This window comes from Schistocerca cancellata, chromosome 4 (genome assembly GCF_023864275.1).
Source record: "Schistocerca cancellata isolate TAMUIC-IGC-003103 chromosome 4, iqSchCanc2.1, whole genome shotgun sequence".
NCBI classification, from domain to species: Eukaryota; Metazoa; Arthropoda; class Insecta; order Orthoptera; family Acrididae; genus Schistocerca; species Schistocerca cancellata.
Window position 1 is genome coordinate 753596586 of NC_064629.1, and position 26993 is coordinate 753623578.

At 41.9% G+C, this 26993-nt stretch overlaps 1 protein-coding gene across 4 annotated transcripts in view; it reads left to right on the top strand.

Annotated features, from left to right (window-relative positions):
- LOC126184414 (sulfate transporter-like) overlaps window positions 1–26993 on the top strand; it is a 476107-nt gene that overhangs the window by 339544 nt on the left and 109570 nt on the right. For all 4 annotated transcript variants that reach the window (XM_049926799.1, XM_049926802.1, XM_049926798.1 and 1 more), the window contains exon 2: window positions 10376–10494. In XM_049926799.1, coding sequence (XP_049782756.1) covers window positions 10376–10494 — 119 coding nt within the window. The remainder of the gene's footprint in view (window positions 1–10375; window positions 10495–26993) is intronic.

Genomic DNA, 26993 nt, shown 5'->3' on the forward strand with positions numbered 1-26993 from the left:
CAGACAGGATGCTTACATACGTGTCACGTGGTAGAGTAGTATCTAGACGTATCAGAGGTCCCACATCACTCCAACTGCACACGCCCCACACCATTACAGAGCCTCCACCAGTTTGAACAGTCCCCTGCTGACATACAGGATCCATGGATTCAGCTTTAAGACACGTTTTGGACAGTGACAGCCCAATTTAGCCATGTCTATCAACGTCATTTTTACTGGAGGCCATGCTTTGGACATCGGCATTCCAGTTAATGAGCTAACTGACGAAGTAGTCACAGAATCAATGGGAATGGAAAACTAGAACCAGAAATTCTAAGTGCTAACATAAATTCACCCATGAGATGCCACATCCAGAGGACATGGGAAGAAGAATGGCAAAAATACTGCTCAGTCCAATAAACTAGAACAATCAATAACACCACCAAGGGCTAGCAGACATCACTATGAAGCTCAAGAAGAGCAACTATTAGCTTATTCCGTCTCCGAATCGTACATAAAAATTACTTAATTTGCACTACGGAGGGAAGGACCTGCAGAATAAGTTTGTGGAGCAGCCCTAACCGTTCGGCAAATCCTCTAAGATTGCACAGTTAAACAAGACATGCGACGTCGCTTGGACCTAGAAAACCATCTACGATAGTTTACAGCAGGTGGCGTAACGTACTGCTGTTCCTACGGAGTGGATATTCCGACAAGATTTAAAGTCGTCACGTTTAATGTCGGCTAATGTCACTCTCGCCATCGCTCTATTCCCGATGCGACATCATTCTTCGTTTCGAAATAGACTTCAAATCCTATTCTAGAACATAGTAGGTACGAACGAAATGTTTTGCTTATGTAATGATCTTAGATTTATCTTAATGACAGTTATGTTTTGTTTATTGGAGATAAAATCATCTGTGTTTTTAAGTCGCGTCTGTTTCTCTTCATATTACTTCACGACTTGCAAAGAAGAAATTTGAAGAGCAAAGTGGCGCGACTAAACACCCTACGAGATTTTACCTTCACTGACAAGGGCCACGAAAGCCTGGAGATTTATGTATTCATTAATTTAGTTATTCATGTATGAAATATTATGCGTGCGATAGCATTATTGCTATGAAAAAGAAGTCTCGCACATAGGTCCTCAACACTACGAGACCATTGAGGGAATAATAACCACTTAATTTCCTCTTAAAGTTAACTCATCATCATTATCTACTGGACGTTGATAGGCAACGGCAGCTATTCGCGACTCACCCTGGCGTGGTGCTATTTTTCCCCGGTCAGAAGCGCTAGCGAAGTCCATAGCAGAAGTGTTCGTGACCAGTCTTACCAGAAGTGGCCCTCCAACCGAGGCGTCCCAAGAAGTCTTCCCTCAAGGGCCACTTCCCAACAACTCTCTCTCTCTCTCTCTCTCTCTCTCTCTCTCTCTCTCTCTCTCCTCCCTCCCTCCCTCCCCCTATCCCCCGCTCTTCCCTCCCTCTCCGTCTGTCCTTCTCTCCCTCCGTCCCGGAAGATCCAGCAAACCTTACACTGGCTTCATCTCTCTTGGTTTACAAATTACGTCTTTATTATCTTGCCACGCTTAGAGTTGTAAGACCTCCTCTTACATCTAACCAAGTATTCTTAATGCTGAGGAAATCAAAGCAGGAGGATAAGTATATGCCACAGTCACATACGAGGTAACAGTGAACAGAAACCAAAAAAATTATTAAGCTACCTGGAAAGAACAGTTTTTTTACAGAAACTGAACCGTTTTAATTCGTGGTTGGAGAGCTAAAAATCCTATTTTAGTTATAATTCCTCACTCAGTGGCGTTGCATATTGCTTACGTTCTAGACGGTCCGCCATAGATAACAAATGTACGATAGCCAGATACATTTATGATCGACTTGATGTTTCAATAAATCACGAACTCCACTGAGAACAGGCAACAGAAATCCGTTACCCATCTATCTTCACAATCCGAAATTATTCGCCCGTATTCACTTGAAACTTGTCTTACAATCTCAGAGGGAAGCTCGAATGCTCGTACGATGCGCAACGCTAAACTAGCATTTGTTATTTGACCTCAGTGATACTTTCGCTTGTATGTGTAAATTTCTGTGTGTCTCCTTTTTCTTGACTTAAACGGTTGCGAATTCGCGAATCTTTAAGCTTCACATAAGCAACAGCAGCAAACTGTCAAAGGTCTACACCAATAACAACTTTCTCGACATTAAAACTGTGAAAGTCAGATAAACTAGGCTTCGCACATTCACGATCAAAGCTAAACTTCGAAGTATCTCGCCTAGAAATCAATGGCAGCTTCAAATAATAGACATTAACAAAAAAAGTGCACCAACGGCATAATATTAAACATTTCAAACATCTGAACAATAACCAAATATTCAACAACGACCAATACACCAAACTCGTCTCTTTCAGTAGCACGCAGTCAGTGTAAACACGTCCTTTCTCGACCAGGCCTCGAGCCCTTCTACCGATCGAGCTATCGAGTCACGTACTTCATTTTTCACCCATTTTCTTGTGTTCAGATAGTTTTGTCTACCGAAGGCAAGGAGCACGATTCGACTTCCGTCCTGAACGCAGTCTTAATCTATCACAAAATTTTCAAAGTATGAGGTCCTCCACTTGAGTGCCAAAAAAATCTGTTAAATTTCGGTTGTACAATAAAACACACAGACTTAAGGCTGTCGACTCAGCTAATTGATCATGGACTATAATTAGGAAAAACTTAAGTTTGAAACATTACATAGAAATTGTTGTTCGGTAGGTGAACAAAAGATTGCATTTTATTGGCAAAACGCTCAGCAGATGCAAGGATCTATTAAAGAGACTGCTTACATCACGATTCTCCATCCTCTTGATGGAGGACATCGAAAAATTTTCTAATAAGTCCACACTATTTTCGCCAAAAGGGAGAGAGAGAGAGAGAGAGAGAGAGAGAGAGAGAGAGAGAGATGATAAGCGAGTTCGGCTGACTGTCATTAAAAGAAAGGCGTTTTTCGTTTTGACGAGATATTTTCACTGACTTAATCAGCAGCTTTCTGCTCCGAAAGCGAAAATATTTTGTTGATCCAATCTACATAGGCAGAATTGACCATCGTAATAAAATAAGAGAAAAAAGAGCTCACACGGAAAAGACACTCATTTTTCCCATGTGTTTTTAGAGAGTGGAACAGTCGAGAAATAGTGTGAACTATGAACCATATGCCAAGCACTAAAGTGTGAATTGTAGAGATGGCCAAAATGAAGTTCATACTGTATGTTCTTGACAAAGCTCGTCGAGGCGATTCTACACACTGCTGCGAATTGAAAGGATGGAGATTACAGGGTGGTCGCAAAAAATTTAAATATCTTGTGCTGTAGGGTAGACTGTGCTGAGAAATAATTTTTCAGAATAAAGTTCGATACGTTGTGCCGTTTCCGAGTTAACTAGCATTTGAGTTAGCCAGTCAGGCCGTTTCGCGCGCGAATTCAAGCTGTCCGCCAGAGATGGTGTCGCCAAAAGTATTCTTCGTGTGGTTTCCTAAAACCGAACAAGAGAGCCATACAAAAATTCAAAGTGGTACAGTAGTAAGGACTGAAACCGAGCCAATGGTTGAGCACTCTCGTGCGATATCACGTACGCTATGAGAACAACTGATACTAATTGTATTCGGCACGCCGCTTGAATTCGCATGCGCAACGGTCTAATTGGCTTCCTTCAACTCTAATTAACTCGGAAACAGCGCAACGTTTCGAAATGTTTTTCTTAACAATTATTTTTCAGCACAACCTATCCCGCAAGACCCTTACAAGATTTTCAGTCTGTTTCTGACCACTCTGTGTACACGTAAACAGAACACTGCCAGTTATTATTCAGCGCACTTCCTCTTAATTATTGCGGATCATCCTCTTTTTGATTGCAAAAAAATATAAAAACTGAATTTCACGCCCCCACTTCAATGAATCTGTTTCACTGTTGAAGCAATATTATTTTTAAAATACTTTGACTACTATTTATATTAATATGTTATAATTTATAACACAGTGCGCCCTTTCTTTGTTGGGGTACGTATTGCTAAGCATAAAATTTTTTCGTTTTGAGATATTGGTTCTGTTTCATTGGAGAACACTAGCACAAAAAATATCGGTTCCTCGTGCAACCTTCGCAAAGTGTCGCGAAAATAAAGAAAAAAATCCAAATAAAATTTTATAAGAGACTGAAGTACAAAATCTACTGCAATAAGAAAAGCAGGTGTGGCGAGACTAGGTGAACTGCACATTTTAGCGGGTGAGGCCACAGTCACGTCAACGCCAAAACTTTCTTGCAGAGAATCCTTCAAGGTAATCTTGAGTGCGATTTCTTTTTGTCGGTAGCTGGTGCGAATGCTGCGATTAGAAATTGTGGGCTGCGTAGACGTTCCTTGACGTGGTGTGAATCGAGCTTTATGCGATGCTTATGTGCCGCCTATTGGCCTCACGTACTGATCCGATAACATTCTAGAACTTCATCTTCGTAATCAGGGCAGATATGGGCTACATAAATATTCTTTCAGTTGTTGAAATTCTGTCTCTTACGGGATATTGTGTAAGGTAAAAAATTTCAGGGTGCAACAGCTAAATATCATGCGTTTCTTGCCTCGTACAGTGGAAAGCGCAGCCATAGGCCAAACACATTGTGGAGAAGCCTCTTACGTAAGAACATAAATTAAAATTATCCATAATTCGCAGTTGTGGGCGCGACCGTATTGAATACACGGGAAATGTAATACACCGCGACTTAGGTCACAAATATTGGTGCTTTGGTATGTCTGGTGCAAAAGGGTTCTTTTTTTTATATAAATTCATGAACATATGCACGCTGCGCGTAGTGATGTGTTATTGTGAAGTGGAGTTTTCAACCTTAAATCCCAGTAGGAATGTACCTCGCAGCTGCCGGCCGTTGTTCAAATGGCTCTGAGCACTATGGGACTTAACATCTATGGTCATCAGTCCCCTAGAACTTAGAACTACTTAAACCTAACTAACCTAAGGACAGCACACAACACCCAGCCATCACGAGGCAGAGAAAATCCCTGACCCCGCCGGGAATCGAACCCGGGAACCCGGGCGTGGCCGGCCGTTGTGCCCGATGTGCGATGGACATAAATCTCCCCTATTCTGTATTTGATGACTTCCATACATTTGTGTGAAATGCTCATAGCTAGTGTGACTAAGCTAAGAAGGTTAAAGATCAATTTCTACCCTTAACCTATCTCTCACAGCCGGCCGTAGTGGCCGAGCGGTTCTAGGCGCTACAGTCTGGAACCGCGCGACCGCTGCGGTCGCAGGTTCGAATCCTGCTTCGGGCATGGATGTGTGTGATGTCTAGGTTAGTTAGGTTTCAGTAGTTCTAAGTTCTAGGGGACTTATGACCACAGCTGTTGAGTCCCATAGTGCTCAGAGCCATTTTTTGTCTCTCACAGAGACGATTTCCTTGTGTACCTTAATATACTAAAAATTATCCCACCAACTTGCTGGTATCCTTCACAAAGAGCTATTTATGCTTCTGTTAAGATTGGAGGACATGTAATTCAAAGTGCAGATTTTATTTCTTCATGTTGAAGTTTGAATGTCTTAAAAAAACTTTTCTTGATATTTAACTTAATTCTTTCTGGTAATTTAGTCAGTAACACACTCTCCCTTTGTATTTCTTTACCATCAGCATAACTGTAATGATCAAACTGTTTTTGTTTAAAACATTTCATGTATAACGTGTGTACATGGTTAGTATATGTACTTAGTAGGTATTTGGAATGTGTAACATTGTTTCTTTAATAAATGTTTTTGTATAAAAGAAAAGCAGTTCGAGGCACTTCAGTCCTGAACCGCGCTGCTGCTACGGTCGCAGGTTCGAATCCTGCTTCGGACATGGGTGTGTGTGATGTCCTTAGGTTAGTTAGGTTTAAGCAGTTCTAAGCCTAGGGGACTGATGACCTCAGATGTTAAGTCCCATAGTGCTTAGAGCCATTTTTGTACATCGCAGCTTCTCTGAAACGTACTTTCCTACAACTTCATCTCGTTGAAGAGTAAAAGAAATCACGTGGAAGCAAATCACACGTAATGATGGAATAACAGGGTTCGAAACGCACTAATTTATTTTGTAAGACCAGTTGCTCGAATATTTTTGACTGAAGGCCGTGTTTATTATACTTTCCGCGTATTATGAGATAGACCTAATGCTCTAATGAACTGTATTACCAGAACTTTTCTTCTTCACTCGAGCGTTAGTCACTAAGGGCTGTTGCGGCTCCCATCCATTACTTCGTCGTTCTACGCTTCTTTGACATGCCGGATGGTTCTTTGAAGCTATTTTGGAGAGCTGCTCTATACATCTGTTCTACTTGGCTTGTACGTTTTTTCCGGTGCTTGTCACTCTCTCCAGAAAACTAGAAACTTCGAGACTTTCTCCAGCTCTTTTTCTTCCTAATGTGATTTAACCACGAGGCTTTTTTCTATCCCTCAAAGAAATCATATTTCGACTGCTTTAACTCTGCTTTTTCATGTGGAAACCGTGAAACGTGTTTCGTGTCCACAGGGACCAAGGGTATTGCTATTGTAAGGCTTTGTCTCTCTTTTTCTGAATTTCTTTTTCGGCGTTCCCATAACTGTTCCGCACATATAATTACATATATCAGATTTCTGATTACTGCTTACTTCATTTATACATGATATACGACACCCTAGGAAGTTAAAATTATTTAATAAGTTGTAACGGAAGAGCTTCTCAAGAAACTTAAAGTACTATGCAACTTTATTGTAAAAAAAAAAAAAAAATGGTTCAAATGGCTCTGAGCACTATGGGACTTAACATCTATGGTTATCAGTCCCCTAGAACTTAGAACTACTTAAACCTAACTAACCTAAGGACATCACACAACACCCAGTCATCACGAGGCAGAGAAAATCCCTGAACCCGCCGGGAATCGAACCCGGGAACCCGGGCGCGGGAAGCGAGAACGCTACCGCACGACCACGAGCTGCGGACAAACTTTATTGTAAAGCTTTGGCCGAAAGTTGCCATGATGTGCTGTTCGTGTAACGGAAGAATGACAGAGTTAATGCCACGGTAAAATGCTTTAACAGAGATAGTACGAGCTGGTGCCATCACTTTAATTCAGCGACTCACTTTCGCTTCTATTTCCCTCTAATATGATATGTAATGATATTATGGCTTTATTGGCCGGGAGTTGTTCAAACGACAGGTACAAGTCTTTCTATTTTAGAACGCTTCGGCGACTCTCGCGTCTAATGAAGATGAGGACAACACGAACTCCCACTCCCCAGCGGAGAAAATGTTCGGCCCGATCGGAAATCGAACCCGGGATCCGCGATATAGGGGTAGCAACGCTAACCACTTTTTTGTTGTCTTTCTTACTATCCTCCTAAGCCTTTCAGTGGGGACTCCACCCGGAGCCGCGTGCACCACGACCACCACACCAGTATTAATAACAAAAGGAAGGGCAGCATTGGTCGTTGAAGTAGAAATCTTTATTTCTGTTGCAAATCAATTTCAGTAATTGCGTGACCATCATCAGTGCTAGGGCTTTAATACTAGCACCGATGATTGTCGCGCAGCGACTGAAATCGATTTGCAACAGAAATAAAATGAAACTTCCTGGCAGATTAAAACTCTGTGTTGGACCGGGACTCGAACTCGGGACCTTTGCCTTTCGCGGGAAAGTGCTCTACCGACTAAGATACCCACGCACGACTCACGACCCCTCCTCACAGATCTACTTCCACGAGTACCCCGTCTCCTACCTTCCAAACTTCACAGAAGCTCTCCTGCGAACCTTGCAGAACTAGAATTGCTGCAAGAAAGGATATTGCGGAGACATGGCTTAGCCACAGCCTGGGGGGTGTTTCTAGAATGAAATTTTCACTCTGCAGCGGATATGAAATTTCCTAAACTTCCTGGTAGATTAAAACTGTGTGCCGAACCGAGACTTGAACTCAGGACCTTTGCCTTTCGCGGGCAAGTACTCTATCGACCTTTTTCTTAATTAAAAATTTCGATTTATTTGACGAGATTCGAACCTTCCATCTTTTACACATCGGGTTAATACGCTATGCATTACGCTATGCAATCACACACGACTCACGACTCACGACCAGTCCTCAGAGCTCATGGTAACTCAGTCGGTAGAGCATTTGCCCACAGAAGGCAAAGACCCCGAATACGAGTCTTGGTCCAGCACACAGTTTTAATCTGCGAGGAAGCTTCATATCAACGCACACACCACTGCAGAGTGAAAATTTCATTCTAGAAATCAAGATTTCTACTTCAGCAACCAAGGCTGACCCTTGTTTTGTTAAATATATCTCTATATCTTTCTGCATCATTTTTCTTCTCCAGTTCCGTGCGGATGTCAAATGACATCTCTCAAATTCCAACGTTTATTACAGAGGGCAGTCAGTCTCCTGACCGAACACGTTGAGCTACCGTGCAGGCCTAACCAGCAGACCATAAGTTACTATTTCTTTCTGATAAGCTAACATTGTTCACAAACAAGTGTTAATTGGACTGGTAATAGCTTGTACTGTCATTATTACGCATCATACAACAAGAAACAGAAACTAGATAAAATGATGTTTGGTTTGTGGGGCGCTCAACTGCGCGGTCATCAGCGCCCGTACAAAGTCCCAATTTTTACGCAGTCCAATCTAGCCTCTGTGACGAATGATGATGATGAAATGATGAGAACACAAACACCCAGTCCCCGGGCAAATAAAATCCCCAACCCGGCCGGGAATCGAACCCGAGACCCCGGGCTCCAGAGGCAGCAACGCTAGCCACTAGACCACGAGCGGCGGACGAAACTACATAAAATCATCCCCTACAAAATATTAACACGTAACTTAGTAACATAAGAACTAGAGATAAACCAGCTGAAGCACTTTCCCATAAACAATAGTCAGTGAGCACATGTATTTACAGCGCTGGCTCACAAGGCCGATTTCCTCGCGACGCAACAATACCTCAGCAAATGAAACACAGAAAACGGCGCAAAAGACAGAAACATATTCATTCATGCATTTCAGTCAGCAAAAATATACTTTATTCACTTACTCGCAACTGTACAGCATTGAACATATTAAGTGGTAATCTGAATGAACAACGTCAACTAAGTGCAATGTAGTGGCCTAAAATATATCTTAATTTCAAAACACAAGATGCCAGGTGCAATGCAGCACGATTCTGATTACGACTTTGAGCCATCCATCATACAATCAAGTTTCCATACCTGATTCTTTAGATAAACACTTTAACTATGAGAACTAGTGTGTGGTGCCTCATTCTTTTACTATTCTTGAAGACAGAAGAACAAATTTCAGGCAGGGGAGCACAAAGTTTATCTCACAATAATCTCTATAGTCAGAGATTAGGTGTGTATAAAGTTAGAGTGGTCAGTTTACAAACTGAACAGAACCGAATTAAATTGCGGCAGTCTATCGACATCCTGCCGTAGGTGTAGAGTCGTAGGAAATGCTGCCAGCGTCTCCGGTTTCGTCAAGAAGGGAATCCTCACTCGTTTGGTCGTCTTGAACATTCTCTAGTACTGCTACGAGAGTCTACCATGTAGGGATTACCCTCATGGTGTTGCTCAATAACGAATGACCACCACGTATGAAACATTCTCTCACATTCCAGGCTAGTGCGGGACCTCTTTTTGCCATGGCGTGTCTGTACTTCCCTCACAGGCGACTAACAGTAATTTGTAAGCACGAAATTGATTAACTGACCACCAGCCAAAGAGTGTATTCTTGAGAAAAGTTTCTACGCTGAGGTTTGCGGTCTGTTTCCGTATTCGCATGACAAGTAAATTAAATTTGTATGAACATGAAATATCATTTAAAAACCGTAATTTACGATAGAATAATTTTGCGTATTTTACATAGTTACACGAGCGGCCAACAGAGAGCATCAAAGACTTGTCATATGTTAGCATATGTACAGTTCGTAAAGGCTGTATATATTTGTGTTTTCTACCATAACTTCGCACCTCGGACTATGAGCGAAAATAATGACGCAAAAACTTTCACTTTTCGCGGACTTGATCCTGTGAGCTGTTTGGTCCTATGGTGCGAGTTTTACGTCCTCACCTAAAACAGTATGATTATGGAAATCCTTTTGATGTACCCCAGGTCTTATCTCATCCTCATAAAGTTGTGTTACGTTTGCATCTATTCTTTATTTTATAGGTATCGTTTGTACTTAATTCGTCACTGTATTTTAGATATTAATGATATGTTTCTTCTAATATAGCACTGATGAATAATTCCGTAGTTATGGTATCTAATTTATGTTGTATGCAAATAAAAACTAAGTTTTCCTCTAAAGATTTAATCTTTTCTTTTCTAGCATGAATGGCGAGCTGCACAATAACTCACAGTCTCTTGTGGAAAAGAAAAACAACGAACAACCATGCAAGAAAACAGAGTTCGATGCTTTGTTTCAATATAGCAAACCACCAAAACCAGGTAACTTAGTTCTTACAATTAAGCATTAAATTCGTCTCCCTAGTCGAGCATAATGCAAATACAACTATATTTGCGTTAAAGTTTCACAGACCATTATATGGTCTGTACCAGAGCGTACTTAGACTGATTTCACTCGTTACCCTTCCTTAGCTGGGCGATTGTTTACTCACCTATAATTCATTTTACAGTGATATAAACACGTCGGGTTAATACAAGAATAAAATATGTTTAACACTTTGAGTGCCATCTCCGGAATATTATGCTGTCTTCAGTGTTGGAAGAATGCCATTCCAGTAATATTACGAACATGTCATTCTGTCGAACATTGAAGACAACGAAATATTATGGGGATGCACTCAGTGTTTTAAGCAAGGTGACAAATTTATACTTCCAAGTTCATCATGCAGTCCCTACAATGCTAAGTACTACTCCAGAGAAACTGGAGTTTCTTCTTTTACATGACCCTTCTTTCCGTATTTTTTTTATGATTTCTCTTCTTTGTTAAGAGGTGTACAGCAAGGAGCAATATATTCTGACTAACGTGTGCAGACAGTGGCAGAATAAGAGCTTAGCGTTTGTTGCGCTCGTAGATTTACTAAATAAATTAACACACCTTTTTCTCTTCATTTATAGTGGCCTGTGAAGTAACGCTTCCAGGTGAACAAAACTCAGGAGCGCTCTAAACGATTTGCCTTATAGAGAATGACAGTTCTCTGAATTCTAAGAAGGGAACAGTCTGATTACCTACCCGGTAAGAAGATTACCTTGGTGGGCCCATTTTTTTGAGCAGCGAACAATAATTACAAGATATTACACAGAATTAAATATTCCTCCCACTTTATAAGTAAGTTCTGGAATTCGCTTTCCGGGAACAGTGATATAAAATATGCAAGGCTGCAAGTCTATCACTCCCTGTTAACCTGTCGATGGAGACTGTAACGCAAGGAAGGGCGAATGGGGGAAGATTTTGGTTTAGTGTTCCGTTGACGACGTCGTTAGAGACAGATTGCAAGAACGGTATTCGCCTGTGTTGATTTAGGGAAACCTAAATCTGAATGTCCGGACAGCGATTTGAAACCCACTCCTCCCGAATTCTTGCCCAGTGTCTTAACAACTGCACCGCTTCGCTCAGTGGCTGAACTGCTTGACTTTGCCTTACATTAGGATATAAAGATATGCGATAGAATGCGCAAGGAACATGTTAACTCCAGAAGGGTTCTTGACAGTTTTTCTGATATTCCTCAATATTTGGAAACCGGCTGAGTGACGGCGATATTATACGTGTGGCACAGAGTTTTACCATGTTTACTGGGATGTCGGCAAACAGGCCACGTGGGCAAAGGTCCCAAGTTCGAATCCCAGCCCGGCACACAGTTTTAATTCGCCAGGAAGTTTCAGATCGCCGCACACTCCGCTGCAGAGTGATGACCGATAATGGGCTACACAAACTGTCAAACAGTGATACTGGCAGTCGTATTACAGAATATACTGATGAGCCAAAACATTATGGTCACTCCCAATTGCGAATCTAAATGCCGCCTAGTGCCGTTGCGGCCTCATGGCGCGGTAATGAAAGTATATAAGCGGAGCAGAGAAGAGTGGGAAATCATTCTAACAATGAAACGTACCACAAATGTTGAAAACCGATGACATGAGCGACCCTGACAAAGAGTAGACTCTTATGGCTTGGCGCCTGGGAGCGAGCATCTCGGAAACGGCGAAAATGGCCGGCTGTTGTTTACTTTCCTCAGTAACAGCTATTTTATTCCGAATCACACATTGTCAGTTTGGCAAGCCGTAGGTGAGTAACCAGCCTCTGGCATGTATGTGGCATCCCGCCTCAAGGGTACTCTCATACTACTCAGGTGAAGAAAAGAACTAAAATCATTTCGTAAGTTTCCATTCCAGTCGTTCAATGTTGAAAATACGCTGGGTTACTGGGATTCAACCAAAATCCAACAGAATTGGCGAATTATTTTTGTGTGAATTGTTAACCTTTTCTCATTCGAAGAAGCATCACTATTTATTAGTAACGGCCACATTTCTCTTGTTGACAGGTTTAATTGTACTTCTTTTGCCGAAACACCGTATAATTTGCACTAACTCATCTTGCAGCAGCTATTGCGACAGAATTCTGAAACAGAGTGTCTCTTTAAACAAGTAATTGGCGACCAGAGAGCTCAATGGCTTACAAAAAGCATCATTGTGTCGGTTTGCAGTAACACAAGAGAAGAAATTTCATGTTTATTTTCATACTAGGAAACTCTTGTTTCACTAGCTGTCGATAACTCTTAAAAAATTAGTCATTGGAGTGGAAAAATAAAATAGAAAGTATAACTTCTGATATATCGCCATAGATAAAAAAGTTCCGTGTGTTTACGAATTGGTAAAATACTATCCTCCTTGTGTGCTATCATTCGCTAAAATCTCGTTTCGATGTCTCGTGCGGTTTAGGAAATATGAGGGTTGTGAATATTTCAGTCTCGCGGGCGTGAGACCGAGAGTGAAAGCGCTATGTAGGATCCATTTTCTCGAGATCGGAGACAAATAAGAGAACTGTTCCCAACTTTAAAGAAAAATTCAAAATGTTAGCTAAATTTCATATACAGCAACATATCATGTAACACGAACCAAACGAAAAATCATAGCGACGTCTCTTTTTCATTACAAACTTTTCGAATTCTGCTCAGTGTCTTAACTAAAATGTACGAGGGTTGGAACTTTAATAGTGGCAGTTATTTATTTACAGCTCATACAAAATAGATACGTTTTTAAAGTTTTACTGACCTTCAAAGTAGTCACCAGCATTGTGTATAACACGTTGCCAGCGATGTGGAAGTCGTAGAGTACTCTTAACAGTGACAGTTCGAACGGCGCTCTCTATTGCCCGACGAATTTGTAGCAGTTCTGAAGCGACTGCCGTGAAGTGTTTCCTTCAGTTTATAAATCGAGTTGAACTCACGAGGGCTTAAGTCGGGGGGGGGGGGGGTGCAGTAGGTGGTACAGCACTTAGCAGCCCCATCAGTCAAACAAATCAGTAATAGCTTGCACTGTACGTGCTTGAGCATTGTTCTGCAAAATTATGGTCAGGTCCTGCAGAAAGTGTCATCACTTCTGTCTCTATGCTGTTCATTTTTGGAACACGACCTACGACCAGCTTAGAGACAGAAGTGATGACACTTTCTGAAGGACCTGACCATCATTTTTCAGGACAATGCCCAAGCACGTACAGTGCAACCTGTTACTGATTTGTTTGATTGATGGGGCTGCTACGTGCTATACCACCAACTGCACTCCCCTGACTTAATATTTCGTGGGTTCAACTCGATTTCTAAACTGAAGGAAACAGTTCACGGCATTCGCTTCAGAACTGCTACAAATTCGTCGGGGAATAGACCGTGTGTCGTCGTAACTGCCGTCTGTGTCACGTCTGCTGTGCAGCGAGCTACGCTAATTTAAGTATTAACTGTATTTTTCTTACTTGTCACTTCTTCTTCCGTGTGTTTTTGCTTTTAAGAAGCTTTAATTGTCGAGTGCTAGTAATAGTGTTCCATGGATTTCGTGTTTGTTTTGAATACAGTAAGAGAGAGTCCCTTTAGTCAACCACAGTGCCAGTAGTGCTAGTGATTGTTTTGATACAGTCCAGAGACAGGTAGTGCTATTTTCATTGTTTTCTACAAGAAGTGTCTAGTAACCACAGTTTAGTCAACTATCACCCGCCTTTAGTGAACTAGCAGTCTAGTTAAAAGTTGATTAACACTCTACAGTAAATTGATTTTTTAGGATGGATAGGATGTGTGACTGCTGTGTACGGACGCAGGAGGAGCTGGCCACTGTTCGCGAACAGCTGAACATGTTGATGGCCGCGGTCAGCCGTCTGCAGGCTGCTGCCTCGGAGTGTAGCGGCAGTGGGGAGTCTGGTGCGTCGCATGGTACACCCCAGGTGTTACATGCTTCACCCACTGTCCCTGCTGTCGAGACATCTTCGAGGGTACCGGGCGCGGTTGGGTCACCCTCTCCCCACGGGGAGTGGCGGGTTCAGCGGCGTTCGCGGCGCACGAGGCGGAGGGTCAATGTGGAGGCTGGCCGTGTGGCATCGCCCACTCTGCCTCTGAGTGGACATGTGGTCGCTCCTTCAGCAAGGTCCGAGCAGGCACACGGGGGGAGGGGTTTATTAGTGATTGGGAGCTCCAACGTTTGGCGGGTGATGGAGCCCCTTAGGGAAATAGCGGAAAGGTCGGGGAAGAAGACCAGTGTTCACTCTGTCTGCTTGCCGGGGGGTCTCATCCGAGATGTGGAGGAGGCCCTGCCGGCGGCGACAGAGAGCACTGGGTGCACCCGACGGCAAATTGTTGCTCATGTCGGCACCAATGACTCCTGCCGTCTGGGTTCAGAGGTCATCCTCAGTTCGTACAGGCGGTTGGCGGAGTTGGTGAAGGCGGAAAGCCTCGCTCGCGGGGTGGAATCTGAGCTAACTATTTGTAGTATCGTTCCCAGAACCGATCGCGGTCCTCTGGTTTGGAGCCGAGTGGAAGGCTTAAACCAGAGGCTCAGACGATTCTGCGGAGATCTGGGGTGCAAATTTCTCGACCTCCGCTATCGGGTGGAGAAATGTAGGGTCCCCCTGAATAGGTCAGGCATGCACTACACACAGGAAGCGGCTACAAGGGTAGCGGAGTACGTGTGGAGTGCACATGTGGGTTTTTTATGTTAGAGAATTCCCTCCCTAGGCCCAACAAGAAGCCTCCTGAGACGCGGCAAGGTAGGAGTAGGCAAAATGTAACAGGGAATAACAATATTAGTCTGCTAATAGTAAACTGCAGGAGCGTCTATAGAAAGGTCCCAGAACTGCTCTCATTAATAAGCAGTCACAATGCCCACATAGTACTAGGGACAGAAAGTTAGCTGAAACCAGATGTAAACAGTAATGAAATTCTAAACTCAGATTGGAATGTATACCGCAGGGACGGGCTGGATAGTGAAGGGGGAGGCGTGTTTATAGCGATAAGAAGTGCAATAGTATCGAAGGAAATTGACGGAGATCCGAAATGTGAAATAATTTGCGCGAAGGTCACGGTTAAAGCCGGCTCAGACATGGTAATTGGATGTCTCTATAGGCCCCCTGGCTCAGCAGCTGTTGTGGCTGAGCACCTGAAAGATAATTTGGAAAATATTTCGAGTAGATTTCCCCACCATGTTATAGTTCTGGGTGGAGATTTTAATTTGCCGGATATAGACTGGGAGACTCAAACGTTCATAATGGGTGGCAGGGACAAAGAATACAGTGAAATTTTTTTTAAGTGCTTTATCTGAAAACTACCTTGAGCAGTTAAACAGAGAACCGACTCGTGGCGATACCATATTAGACCTTCTGGTGACAAAAAGACCCGAACTATTTGAAACAGTTAACGCAGAACAGGGAATCAGCGATCATAAAGCGGTTACTGCATCGATGATTTCAGCCGTAAATAGAAATATTAAAAAAAAGTAGGAAGATTTTTCTGTTTATCAAAAGTGACAAAAATCAGATTTCAGAGTACCTGATGGCTCAACACAAAAGTTTTTTCTCAAGTACAGATAGTGTTGAGGATCAGTGGACAAAGTTCAAAACCATCGTACAATATGTGTTAGATGAGTATGTGCCTAGAAAGATCGTAAGAGATGGAAAAGAGCCACCGTGGTACAAGAATCGAGTTAGAAAACTGCTGCGGAAGCAAAGAGAACTTCACAGCAAACATAAACATAGCCAAAGCCTTGCAGACAAACAAAAATTACGCGAAGCGAAATGTAGTGTGAGGAAGGCTGTGCGAGAGGCGTTCAATGAATTCGAAAGTAAAGTTCTATGTACTGACTTGGCAGAAAATCCTAAGAAATTTTGGTCTTATGTCAAAGCGGTAGGTGGATCAAAACAAAATGTCCAGACACTCTGTGACCAAAATGGTACTGAAACAGAGGATGACAGACTAAAGGCCGAAATACTTAATGTCTTTTTCCAAAGCTGTTTCACAGAGGAAGACTGCACTGTAGTTCCTTCTCTAGATTGTCGCACAGATGACAAAATGGTAGATATTGAAACAGATGACAGATGGATAGAAAAGCAATTACAATCGCTCAAAAGAGGAAAGGCCGCTGGACCTGATGGGATACCAGTTCAATTTTACACAGAGTACGCGAAGGAACTTGCCCCCTTTCTTGCAGCGGTGTACCGTAGGTCTCTAGGAGAGCGTAGCGTTCCAAAGGATTGGAAAAGGGCACAGGTCATCCCCGTTTTTAAGAAGGGACGTCGAACAGATGTGCAGAACTATAGACCTATATCTCTAACGTCGATCAGTTGCAGAATTTTGGAACACGTATTGTGTTCGAGTATAATGACTTTTCTGGAGACTAGAAATCTACTCTGTAGGAATCAGCATGGGTTTCGAAAAAGACGATCGTGTGAAACCCAGCTCGCGCCATTCGTCCACGAGACTCGGAGGGCTATAGACACGGGTTCCCAGGTAGATGCCGTGTTTCTTGACTTCCGCAAGGCGTTCGATACAGTTCCCCACAGTCGTTTAATGAACAAAGTTAAAGCAAATGGACTATCAGACCAATTGTGTGATTGGATTGAAGAGTTCCTAGATAACAGGACGCAGCATGTCATTCTCAATGGAGAGAAGTCTTCCGACGTAAGAGTGGTTTCAGGTGTGCCACAGGGGAGTGTCGTAGGACCGTTGCTATTCACAATATACATAAATGACTTTGTGGATGACATCGGAAGTTCACTGAGGCTTTTTGCGGATGATGCTGTGGTATATCGAGAGGTTGTAACAATGGAAAATTGTAATGAAATGCAGGAGGATCTGCAGCGAATTGACGCATGGTGCAGGGAATGGCAATTGAATCTCAATGTAGACAAGTGTAATGTGCTGCGAATACATAGAAAGAAAGATCCCTTATCATTTAGCTACAATATAGCAGGTCAGCAACTGGAAGCAGTTAATTCCATAAATTATCTGGGAGTAGGCATTAGGAGTGATTTAAAATGGAATGATCATATAAAGTTGATCGTCGGTAAAGCAGATGCCAGACTGAGATTCATTGGAAGAATCCTAAGGAAATGCAATCCGAAAACAAAGGAAGTAGGTTACAGTACGCTTGAATACTGCTCAGCAGTGTGGGATCCGTACCAGATAGGGTTGATAGAAGAGATAGAGAAGATCCAACGGAGAGCAGCGCGCTTCGTTACAGGATCATTTAGTAATCTCGAAAGCGTTACGGAGATGATAAAGTCCAGTGGAAGACTCTGCAGGAGAGACGCTCAGTAGCTCGCTACGGGCTTTTGTTGAAGTTTCGAGAACATACCTTCACCGAGGAATCAAGCAGTATATTGCTCCCTCCTACGTATATCTCGCGAAGAGACCATGAGGATAAAATCAGAGAGATTAGAACCCACACAGAGGCATACCTACAATCCTTCTTTCCACGAACAATACGAGACTGGAATAGAAGGGAGAACCGATAGTGGTACTCAAGGTACCCTCCGCCACACACCGTCAGGTGGCTTGCGGAGTATGGATGTAGATGTAGATGTAGATGCCGCTCGAACTGTCAACACAACTGGCACTGCTAAAAGAATCCTACGACTTCCACATCGCTGGCAACGGTTTATGCACAATGCTGGTGACTACTTTGATGGTCAGTAAAGGTTTGAAACACGTGTCTATTTGGTACGAGCTGAAAATAAATAGTTACCACTATTAAAGTTCCAACCCTCGCATACATCACAATAAGTATGGCCATTAGCGAGATGATGGGCTCTTCGCTACGAAGCTGACATATAACGTTACAAGTAAGGCAAAAATCAAATATTTTTACTGAATAGTTTCTGTAAATTCGCCTGAGAAGGACTATAGGGTTCGCGCGCTTCGATTCTGTTAGCGCAGAGCGTCGCCAACCGGCGCGTGCTAAATACGTGTGCGCGACGTCACACGTGCTGTACGCGTCTCAATTTGCGCTTAGCCTTAGCGTCCTACTGTCGCGAGCATCAGTGGAAAGTAGCTGAACGGTAATGAAACCACGAGTACGCAACAAAGTGTTGGACGTCAACCCCTCATCCCAGAGGGCGAATATCGGGGGTTTGCCCGCTGTGTAAATCAGGATAGGTAGCGATCTGTGGCAGATCTAACGACAGATTACAATGATGTTGCGGGCACAAGTGTTTCGAAGCACATTTTTAAGCGCACGTTGTTGATCGTGGGGCTCCTACATGTTCCCATGTCGGTCCAACGTCATCGCCAATTCCGTTTGGTGTGGACATGAAGTCATAAAGGCTGAACAGTGGACCAATGGGAAAGTGTCACCTGGTCGGATGAATCTCGTTTCTTTTTACGCCAGGACGATAGTTGTGTCTGGGTACGTAGTTATCTAGGAGAACGGCTTTTCGAAACGTGCGCCGCGCCACGGATGCTGAGGGCAGTAATGTGCTATGGGAGAGATTCCCGAGGGTTTCCAAGGGGCGTGTGGTAGGAATCGAAGACACCGTGACAGCTGAGTACAATGTGAATATTGCTGCGGACCGCCTCCGTGCCTTCATGTTATGGTGTTTTCCCCGATGGCGATGGCGTCTTCCAGTGGGGAAACGTTCGTGTCACGAGATCAGAAGCGTCGTACAGTGGTGTGAGAAGCCTCATACTGAACTCATGTTGGTGACTTGACCACCAACTTCGCTTGATCTGAGTCCGATGTAACACAGTTGGGACGCTATTGGACACGAGCTTCGCGAGTCCAAACCTCTGGTCTTTAATTTACGGGTACTTTGTTACCAGTCAGTAGACATCTGGTGCCTCATACCTCCAAAAACCTGAAAACGACTTGTCGAATTCATGCCATGCAGTATCGCTGATGTATTGCATTCTAACGCTGGGCTATACTCCGTTGAGCAGGTGTTCATAATGTTCTGGCTCGTCAGGTTGAATTTTATGTTGCGTTGCGTTTCGCTTTATTGAGATAAAGACCACTGATGATGCTTTACTTCAATGGAGTGAAACGCGTGTAGTGAAAAAAATCAGGCATTTTTGTAGTTGCAACGACAGGACAAAAATACCCTCAAGAAATAGTTTTCGATATTTTCGCGAAAACACTATTCGTATCCAACATACAGTTCACGTAAGATAAGAGGTACTGGAACATGTAAAGAGCTATATACAGAGCCGTTTTGTACCGATCGAGATGGTGCAGTGGTTAGCACACTGGACTCGCATTCGAGAGTACGACGGTTCAAACCCGCGCCCGGCCATCCTGATTTAGGTTCCTCGTCTTTTCGCTGAATGTAGGGTAGGTGAAATGGTACACAGTGTCCTCCAACACAGTGTACAGTGACTTGTGAATTACAGATCACAATGTAGAAGCAAGACAGTGAGTCCGATGGATCTTAATTTAAAATTAATTTTATGTATAAATTATCAAAATTACCATCTTTCAGCCATTGAATGTGTACAACCTGAATCAGTTTGAAAGCTCTGAATTTGTGTTTTTATTTCTTGAATTATTTTTTTAAATTATTATTTTTTGTTTGCTTATTGACCAACAAGAATCATGTAACAACTTCAGTTACTCTTCTTTCCTTCTTGTTTTCTATTTTTCCAGTACTTCTTTATCTTATCCCCATGTTTTCTTTTCCTTCCTTCTGTCCATGTTGATCCCAGTTACTATTTCCTTCTGTGTTGAAAGCCTTCTGTGTTTAATATTTTATTCTTAAAAAGATTTCTATCTGTTATTTTCGATTCTTCAATGTCGTTTCTTTCTAGATCTTTCCTTGGTTTTGTAATCCATGCTGCTGTCGATTTCTTCTTCCAGAAATACAGGAATATTTGCTTCGTGAACCTGTCCTCATTCATTCAGTAGAGGTTTCAAAAAAAAATTATCTGCTTTTAGCCCTTACTTCTGATATTTTCTGTATATTTTTGTAGATTCATTACCTCTCATTTTCCAGTCATCTGTAGTTTGTAATGCACCCATTATTTTTTTTTAACTATCCGTTTTTCAGGTACCTCTATTCCGTCCAAATTGTTAGGCATTCACATTCATATAAACATTCTGGTTGTACCACTGTGATATAGTGTTTGTTTTGTTTTTCGACATTCGCATTTCTTGTTAATATTCTTTGTCAAACCATATGCTCTCTCCATTTTGTTAATTCTTACATATACTCCAAATTTTTCTAGTCCATACTGTTGTATAGTTTCTTCGAAATATTTGAATTTACTTACTCGTTCTATTTTACTATATGTGTTTCTATGAATTTTGGTACATTTTTATGCCTGTAATTAATTTTGCTTTTTAGCTGAAATTTTGAGACCAGCTCTATTTGCTATTTGTTTCACAAGGTTTATTTGCATAACTGCGTCTATCAGATTTTCTGAAAGTATTGCAGAATCGTCTGCAAAGGCCAGGCAGTTTACCTTAATTTCATTTATTTTTCTTCATAGAATTATTGGTTCAATTTTGTAATTCCTTAGCTCCAAATTCCAGATCTTTACCATTATTTCTAGAACACAGTTAACCAGTAAAGATGATAAGCCATCCCCTTGTCTTACACCAGTTTTATTTCAAATGGCTGAGATGGTTTCTCTATCTACCGAATCAGATGCTTTTTTGAAATCAATAAATGATACTGTTATAGGTTTGCTGGTTAACTTTCTATGGTGAATCATTGATTTTAAGTTAAAAATCTATTCTGTGCAGGATATTCCCTTTCTAAAACCTCCCTGATATTTTCCCAGTTGTTTGTCTAAAGTTTCTACACCACTGTCCAGCAGTATTTTGATAATATTTTGTATACCATTAGCAGAAGTAACTCTCCTGTACTTGTTAACATATTGTTTGTCTCTCTTTTGATGTAACGTGTGGATTAATGCTATTTTCCACTCTTCTGGAATCTTTTCAGTTTTACTTATGATCTCTAAAAGCAATTGTCAATCGTTTATAATCTTTTATTCTAACCAATCCAATAATTCTGCTATAATGGAGTCTTCAACATTTGATTTGTTGTTTTTGAGTACTCGATGGCTTCAGAAATTTCTTGCTCTGTTGCTGAAAAATCTTCCTCCTGGCTGTGTGGTATTGCTGGACATTATAATTTAACAGTTGTAACTGGACAGTTTAAAAACCTGTCAAAAATTTTGCTAGTGTTTGTGCCAATGCACAAAAGTATCCTTGTCCAGTTGTTGTTTTGCCAAATCAATGGCCAGATCAAGCAAATTATTCTAGTGTACAATTCTTAGGCTATGATGAATTACAACGTTCTTATACGTACCGCTTTTGATGCAGTTTTTTTCAGGCACGTCTTTACCAGCAGTATGACACTCTGCTTCCAAGTTAATGGATTTTTTTTTCTTTCTCTGCTTTTATTGACCTATACAATGTGATTTGGAGTGAAACTTGACATCTGCTAAGTCCGCCATTTTCTTTGGTATACAACGTTCTCCTATTATGGTCAACTTCACAGCTGTAAATAACTCAAATTGTAAACATAAAAAAGCATGTTACTATGGTAGCATGTCCCCTGTGCTGTATCATTGTATTGCAGTGAAATCTCAACAACTTTGATAAAAATATGATATACAACCATCTTTGAGGGAGGTCTTCACATATTGGCTCCGTTTCTGCCACTATTATCGCTTAATCCCTGTGTTTTCGTTTACTTTAGCTTTACGAATGATACTGTATATGCATTTCTCTCTCTTTCATCCTGCTCACAGTGAACTCATTCTTTTTTTCCGCTCCCCTGTTCCGTTGTCTATGTGGCAGTATTTATGACAGTTTCACTAGAGAATCGTCAATTTATTTTCTCCAGATGTCCGCTTTACTGCCCCTCAGCGGTATTAACGAATCACCGCACTCGCTCCAGTTACGTATATTTAAAGTTTAACTTTCTATTCTGAAATACACATTCGCATTTACACATATTTAATACGGAATCTTCTGACCACAATTATCCCTTCAGAAAGAAAGTTAACAGTTTTTCCATCAACAGTGCCCACACCAGTCGCCAGGTGCCTCGTCTTTTCCATAGGGCAACAATCGTGAGTCAACTGTTATTACGTAATATACCGAAGACCGCTCGGAAATAATTAGCTACTGTTGCCTGCCACGAATTCAACATCACTGCAATGAAAGAAATTTATCAGCTAATTCCCGCATAAGGTTCATTAAGTTAATTTTGAATGCAAAGATTTCAAAACGGACCGTAAAGTATCGCCATTTGTGTACTCGCGACAATCGCTTTATTGGAATGTTCTTCACGAGCAGACGAGTGCAAATATGACAGCTAGGCAACACGTCACTTTAATACTTTTTTTCTCGGTCTCTCTCTCACCCTTAAAATACTTGTGCCAATTTAATGTAATTATAAAAAGTTATGCCACGTACATACGGAAAGTGCATTATGGTAGCTCATAGAATGACGAAATCAATCAAACAGACTGTTGCTGCACTGTTTTAGTAATCTGATTCTATCTTAATTTTTCCTTTAGTCACACTTTATCTGACAAGCTGGTACGAAACTCGTTAGTGTTTGGATACACTTTCCTGTAGCTTTCTATATCGATTTAGTCGTGTCCCTACGTTCTTTGTCACCGTATTTCTTTTTTTAGTCTCAAATGTCACTTACTGATGAACATCGGTTTCTAAATCCAGTCTACACTATTTGTAATGTTTGTCTCTTTTTCTCCTCGTATGTGGCTCAATATTTAATCTCTTGAAACGCACGAAAACAACACCAAACCGTCCCTATATTAGCCACATCACTTAATTTTAATTTTTGTATACTACTTGTGTGGTTTGGTAATCACATAGGATTACTCATTTGTACACAGCCACAATTTTTTTTATATTAGAAAGTACTAGCATAACTTTTATAAAATTATCTTTTTTCTTCTTATAATTTACTAATATTATGATAACTTCAGTTGTAGGGCTGTATTTTTTCCTGATATCTCGCCTGCTTTTACTTTCATTGTTTTGATACTGGCGAAATGTTGGCGTATCGAGCAAACTGTAGCCTCAGATACAGTCCTAAGTTATCCTTCAGAGCTGTTCGAGCACAACCTTTACGGCCTTAGCTGACGTATAAGTTAGTACGAATAGCTAATCCAGTCTTAGTACTAAAAAATTTATTGGCATATTAATTTTGATTTGAGATGTATCAAAAACACATTTTTTATAATCTCCATGATCACATATAGAACACTGAAATATAATTAGTCTTTCAATTTTAAAAATAAGAATAATATTCGTAGAAGATCAACTGTCCGATATTTATTTTTCGCAAAATCCTGGGAAATGTCTCTAAGTTTAGTTCAAATTTAAAGAGGATTCAATTAAACTTGTGAGTAACAAGAACTTAGAAGCCTGTCATTCGTATAAGACGGCTCTGTTGCACATTGTTATATGTAAAATAAAATTAGCAGCGCAGTAGCTTTGAGCATAAATTAGCAACTAACTTACTGATAGATCGCGCGCTCATGTTTCGACGATATCTCCCACCCAACCATACCGAGAAGCGTACGCTCGGGTCCGGTGCACCTCCGGGTAGGGGTGCCTCCGCGTCGGTATCGCATGTCCTGCAGAGTAGATCGTAACGTGTAGATAACGCTGGCGCCTGTGTGGTGTGGGGGATGGGCACGGATGCTGACAGCGCAGCCTCAGCCGCTGACGAAGCTCCATAGCGTGACTCTCCGCCTTTAATAGTCACGTCCAGCTCCGTCCTCTCGACAACCTCGTGGGTGTTGCTTGCCTTTTGTCTGCCTTCCACCAACATTTATGCGATGACGTGCTTCTGCACCTACATCTATAGTCTTCAAACCACTGTGAAGTCCATGGCAAGGAGTACGTCTCATTGTACCACTTATTAGGGCCTCTTCCCTTTCCATTCGCATATAGAGCTTTGGAAGAAAGAGTGATGAAACGCCTCTGTGCGTGCCGTAAATAGGGTTCGCGATTCCTATGGGAGCTATACGTATACAGAGTGCGTCAAAAAATGTATACACACTTTGAAGCGTCTTAGAAAATTTATTTCCCGTTCTACAATGTTAAATTTCTGGAAATGGAAAGCTTAAAGCCCAATTAAAAAAATAAATGTACTTTGCAAATGTGATTAATGTTCAAACTGGTGGCCTTTAATGTTCAAACTAGTGGCCTTCAGCATCAATACTGATTCCGTACATCGTACCAAAGTGTCCAATGAGATTTCTGCGCACACTGCCTGAATCTCATTCCAAAGTGTGTCCAGGTTACGTGGTTTACATTTGTACACCTCATCTTTTACTGTGCCCCATAAGAAGAAATCCAGCGGCGTGAGGTCTCGAGAGCGTGCAGGAAACCCGATGCCCAATGAGTCCCCTTGCAGACAAACCACACCACACATTTACACCAGGCAAATTCACAGCCTTTTCAACTGTAATGTGAGGATTATCTTCAGCCCAGTACACACAATTGTGCCTATTGACAGTTCCATTGAGTTTGAATTGGGCTTCATCCGACCAAATTATGCTACCCATAAATCCCGGTTCACGTCTCACCATCTCCTGAACACATTCACAAAATTCTAACCTTCGACCTGGATCGTCGTCACTTAACTGTTGCACCAGCCTTGGAATGTACACACGAAACTTACCTTTCTTCAGAATGCGTAGCACACTACTAGCACTTCATTAGTCTCAAGTGACGCTTGCCTTGAAGATTTTTGAGGCGAACGCTGAAACATTTCCAAGACTGCAATTGTGGAATCATCACTTGTAGCTCTACGAGGTGGCCCTGATCGACCTTTATGCACATCACACACTGTTCCATGAATTTCGAATTTGTCTCGTAGACGTGTAATTGTTAACCTTGAAGGTGGTTATGTACCATACTCACTTCTCCACTGTCTTCGAACCGCAGCTACATTCTCAAACTTCCAGTACCACTTAATTATCTGCTTCCGCGCTTCAAAGCTCAAACGCACGTCCGCTATGTTACAGTTACTTCCTTGCCACTGCTGCCACCTGTTGAAGAAACATAACATTACTTTCTCACAGATATTTAACCTTGTAGAATGGGAAATAAATTGTCTATGACAGTTCAAAGTGTGTATACATTTTTTGACGCACCCTGTATTATAGTATATGCCTAGATTACTTACTTGGAAATGAATCTTGAAACATTGCATCTAGGGGTAATATCCCGCGAGGGACAAATCGCGTGGCCACTTCGCTCCCCAGATTTGACACCACTAGATTTTTTTCTCTGGGGTTTCATTAAAGACCATGTGTATGTTCCTCCCCTACCAAACAATTTAGCCGACCTGAAAAACAGAATCTACGCTGCCATTGCACAAGTTACGCCCGATTTGCTGCAACGAGTATTGGAAGAAATTGGTTACCGGTGGGATGTTTGCCGCGTCACATGTGGTAGTCACATCGAATCAAAATGTTTGCTACAAAATGACACGTCCACCCATTCTGTAAATTATCTCAATAAATTTTTATAACATTACAAAATTGTAAAGTCTTTTTTGACTCATCCTGTACATTGTGAGGCGTGGGCCGTCACGTAAAAGACCTTTTTTTTTTGTAAACTGAAGTACCGGTTTATCAGAATTAGAAGGAGAAACAAATATTGTTCATTATCCACGTGACACTGAGCGAGATAATAAGGGATACGTTAAGATAATGCATTTAACGTCCCAACGTCCCCGACATGCGTTGATAGTTTGCTCCCGTATGGACAAGTTTTCATCATTGTTATGGGAAACATAAGTCAAGGTGGTTGGACGAGGTTTGACTTCACAGATCTAAAATATGAATAGCAAGTTCTGATAAAGCGTAGCTTTGTGTGGTTCACTCAGTCGTGTGTATGTTGTTCTCGTACGGCCGCAGCATTGGTATGAAAAAGCTTGTGTTACCCATTCTAAAGTAACGCTCTAGTGTTTGTGATTCTCACCAGGTCAATCTTAAGGAAGACATCGATGCAATTCACAAATGTGCTGTTAGTGTTTTCGGTTTCCTTGATCAGTACGAATGTGTTTCGGATAGACTCCGTGACCTCAGGTGGGAACCTTGGAGGCAAGAAGACGATCTTGTCCGCCGCTCGTGGTCTCGCGGTAGCGTTCTCGCTCCCCGAGCACGGGGTCCCGGGTTCGATTCCCGGCGGGGTCAGGGATTTTCACCTGCCTCGAGATGACTGGGTGTTTGTGTTATCCTCATCATTTCATCATCATCCAGGAAAGTGGCGAAATTGGACTGAGCAAAGACTGGGTAATTGTACGGGCGCTGATAACCACGCAGTTGAGCGCCCCACAAACCAAACATCATCATCAAGAAGACGATCTTTCTTTGGAACGTCATTTAAAAAGCCTAGAGAACAAGCATTTGCGACAGAAGGCAAAATGATTCTACTGCCTCGAACGCTCTTCTGGCTTGTTATCAATTTCATGCTGATTGAGCCCTGATTTTGAACTCATATTCCGGTTACATCGC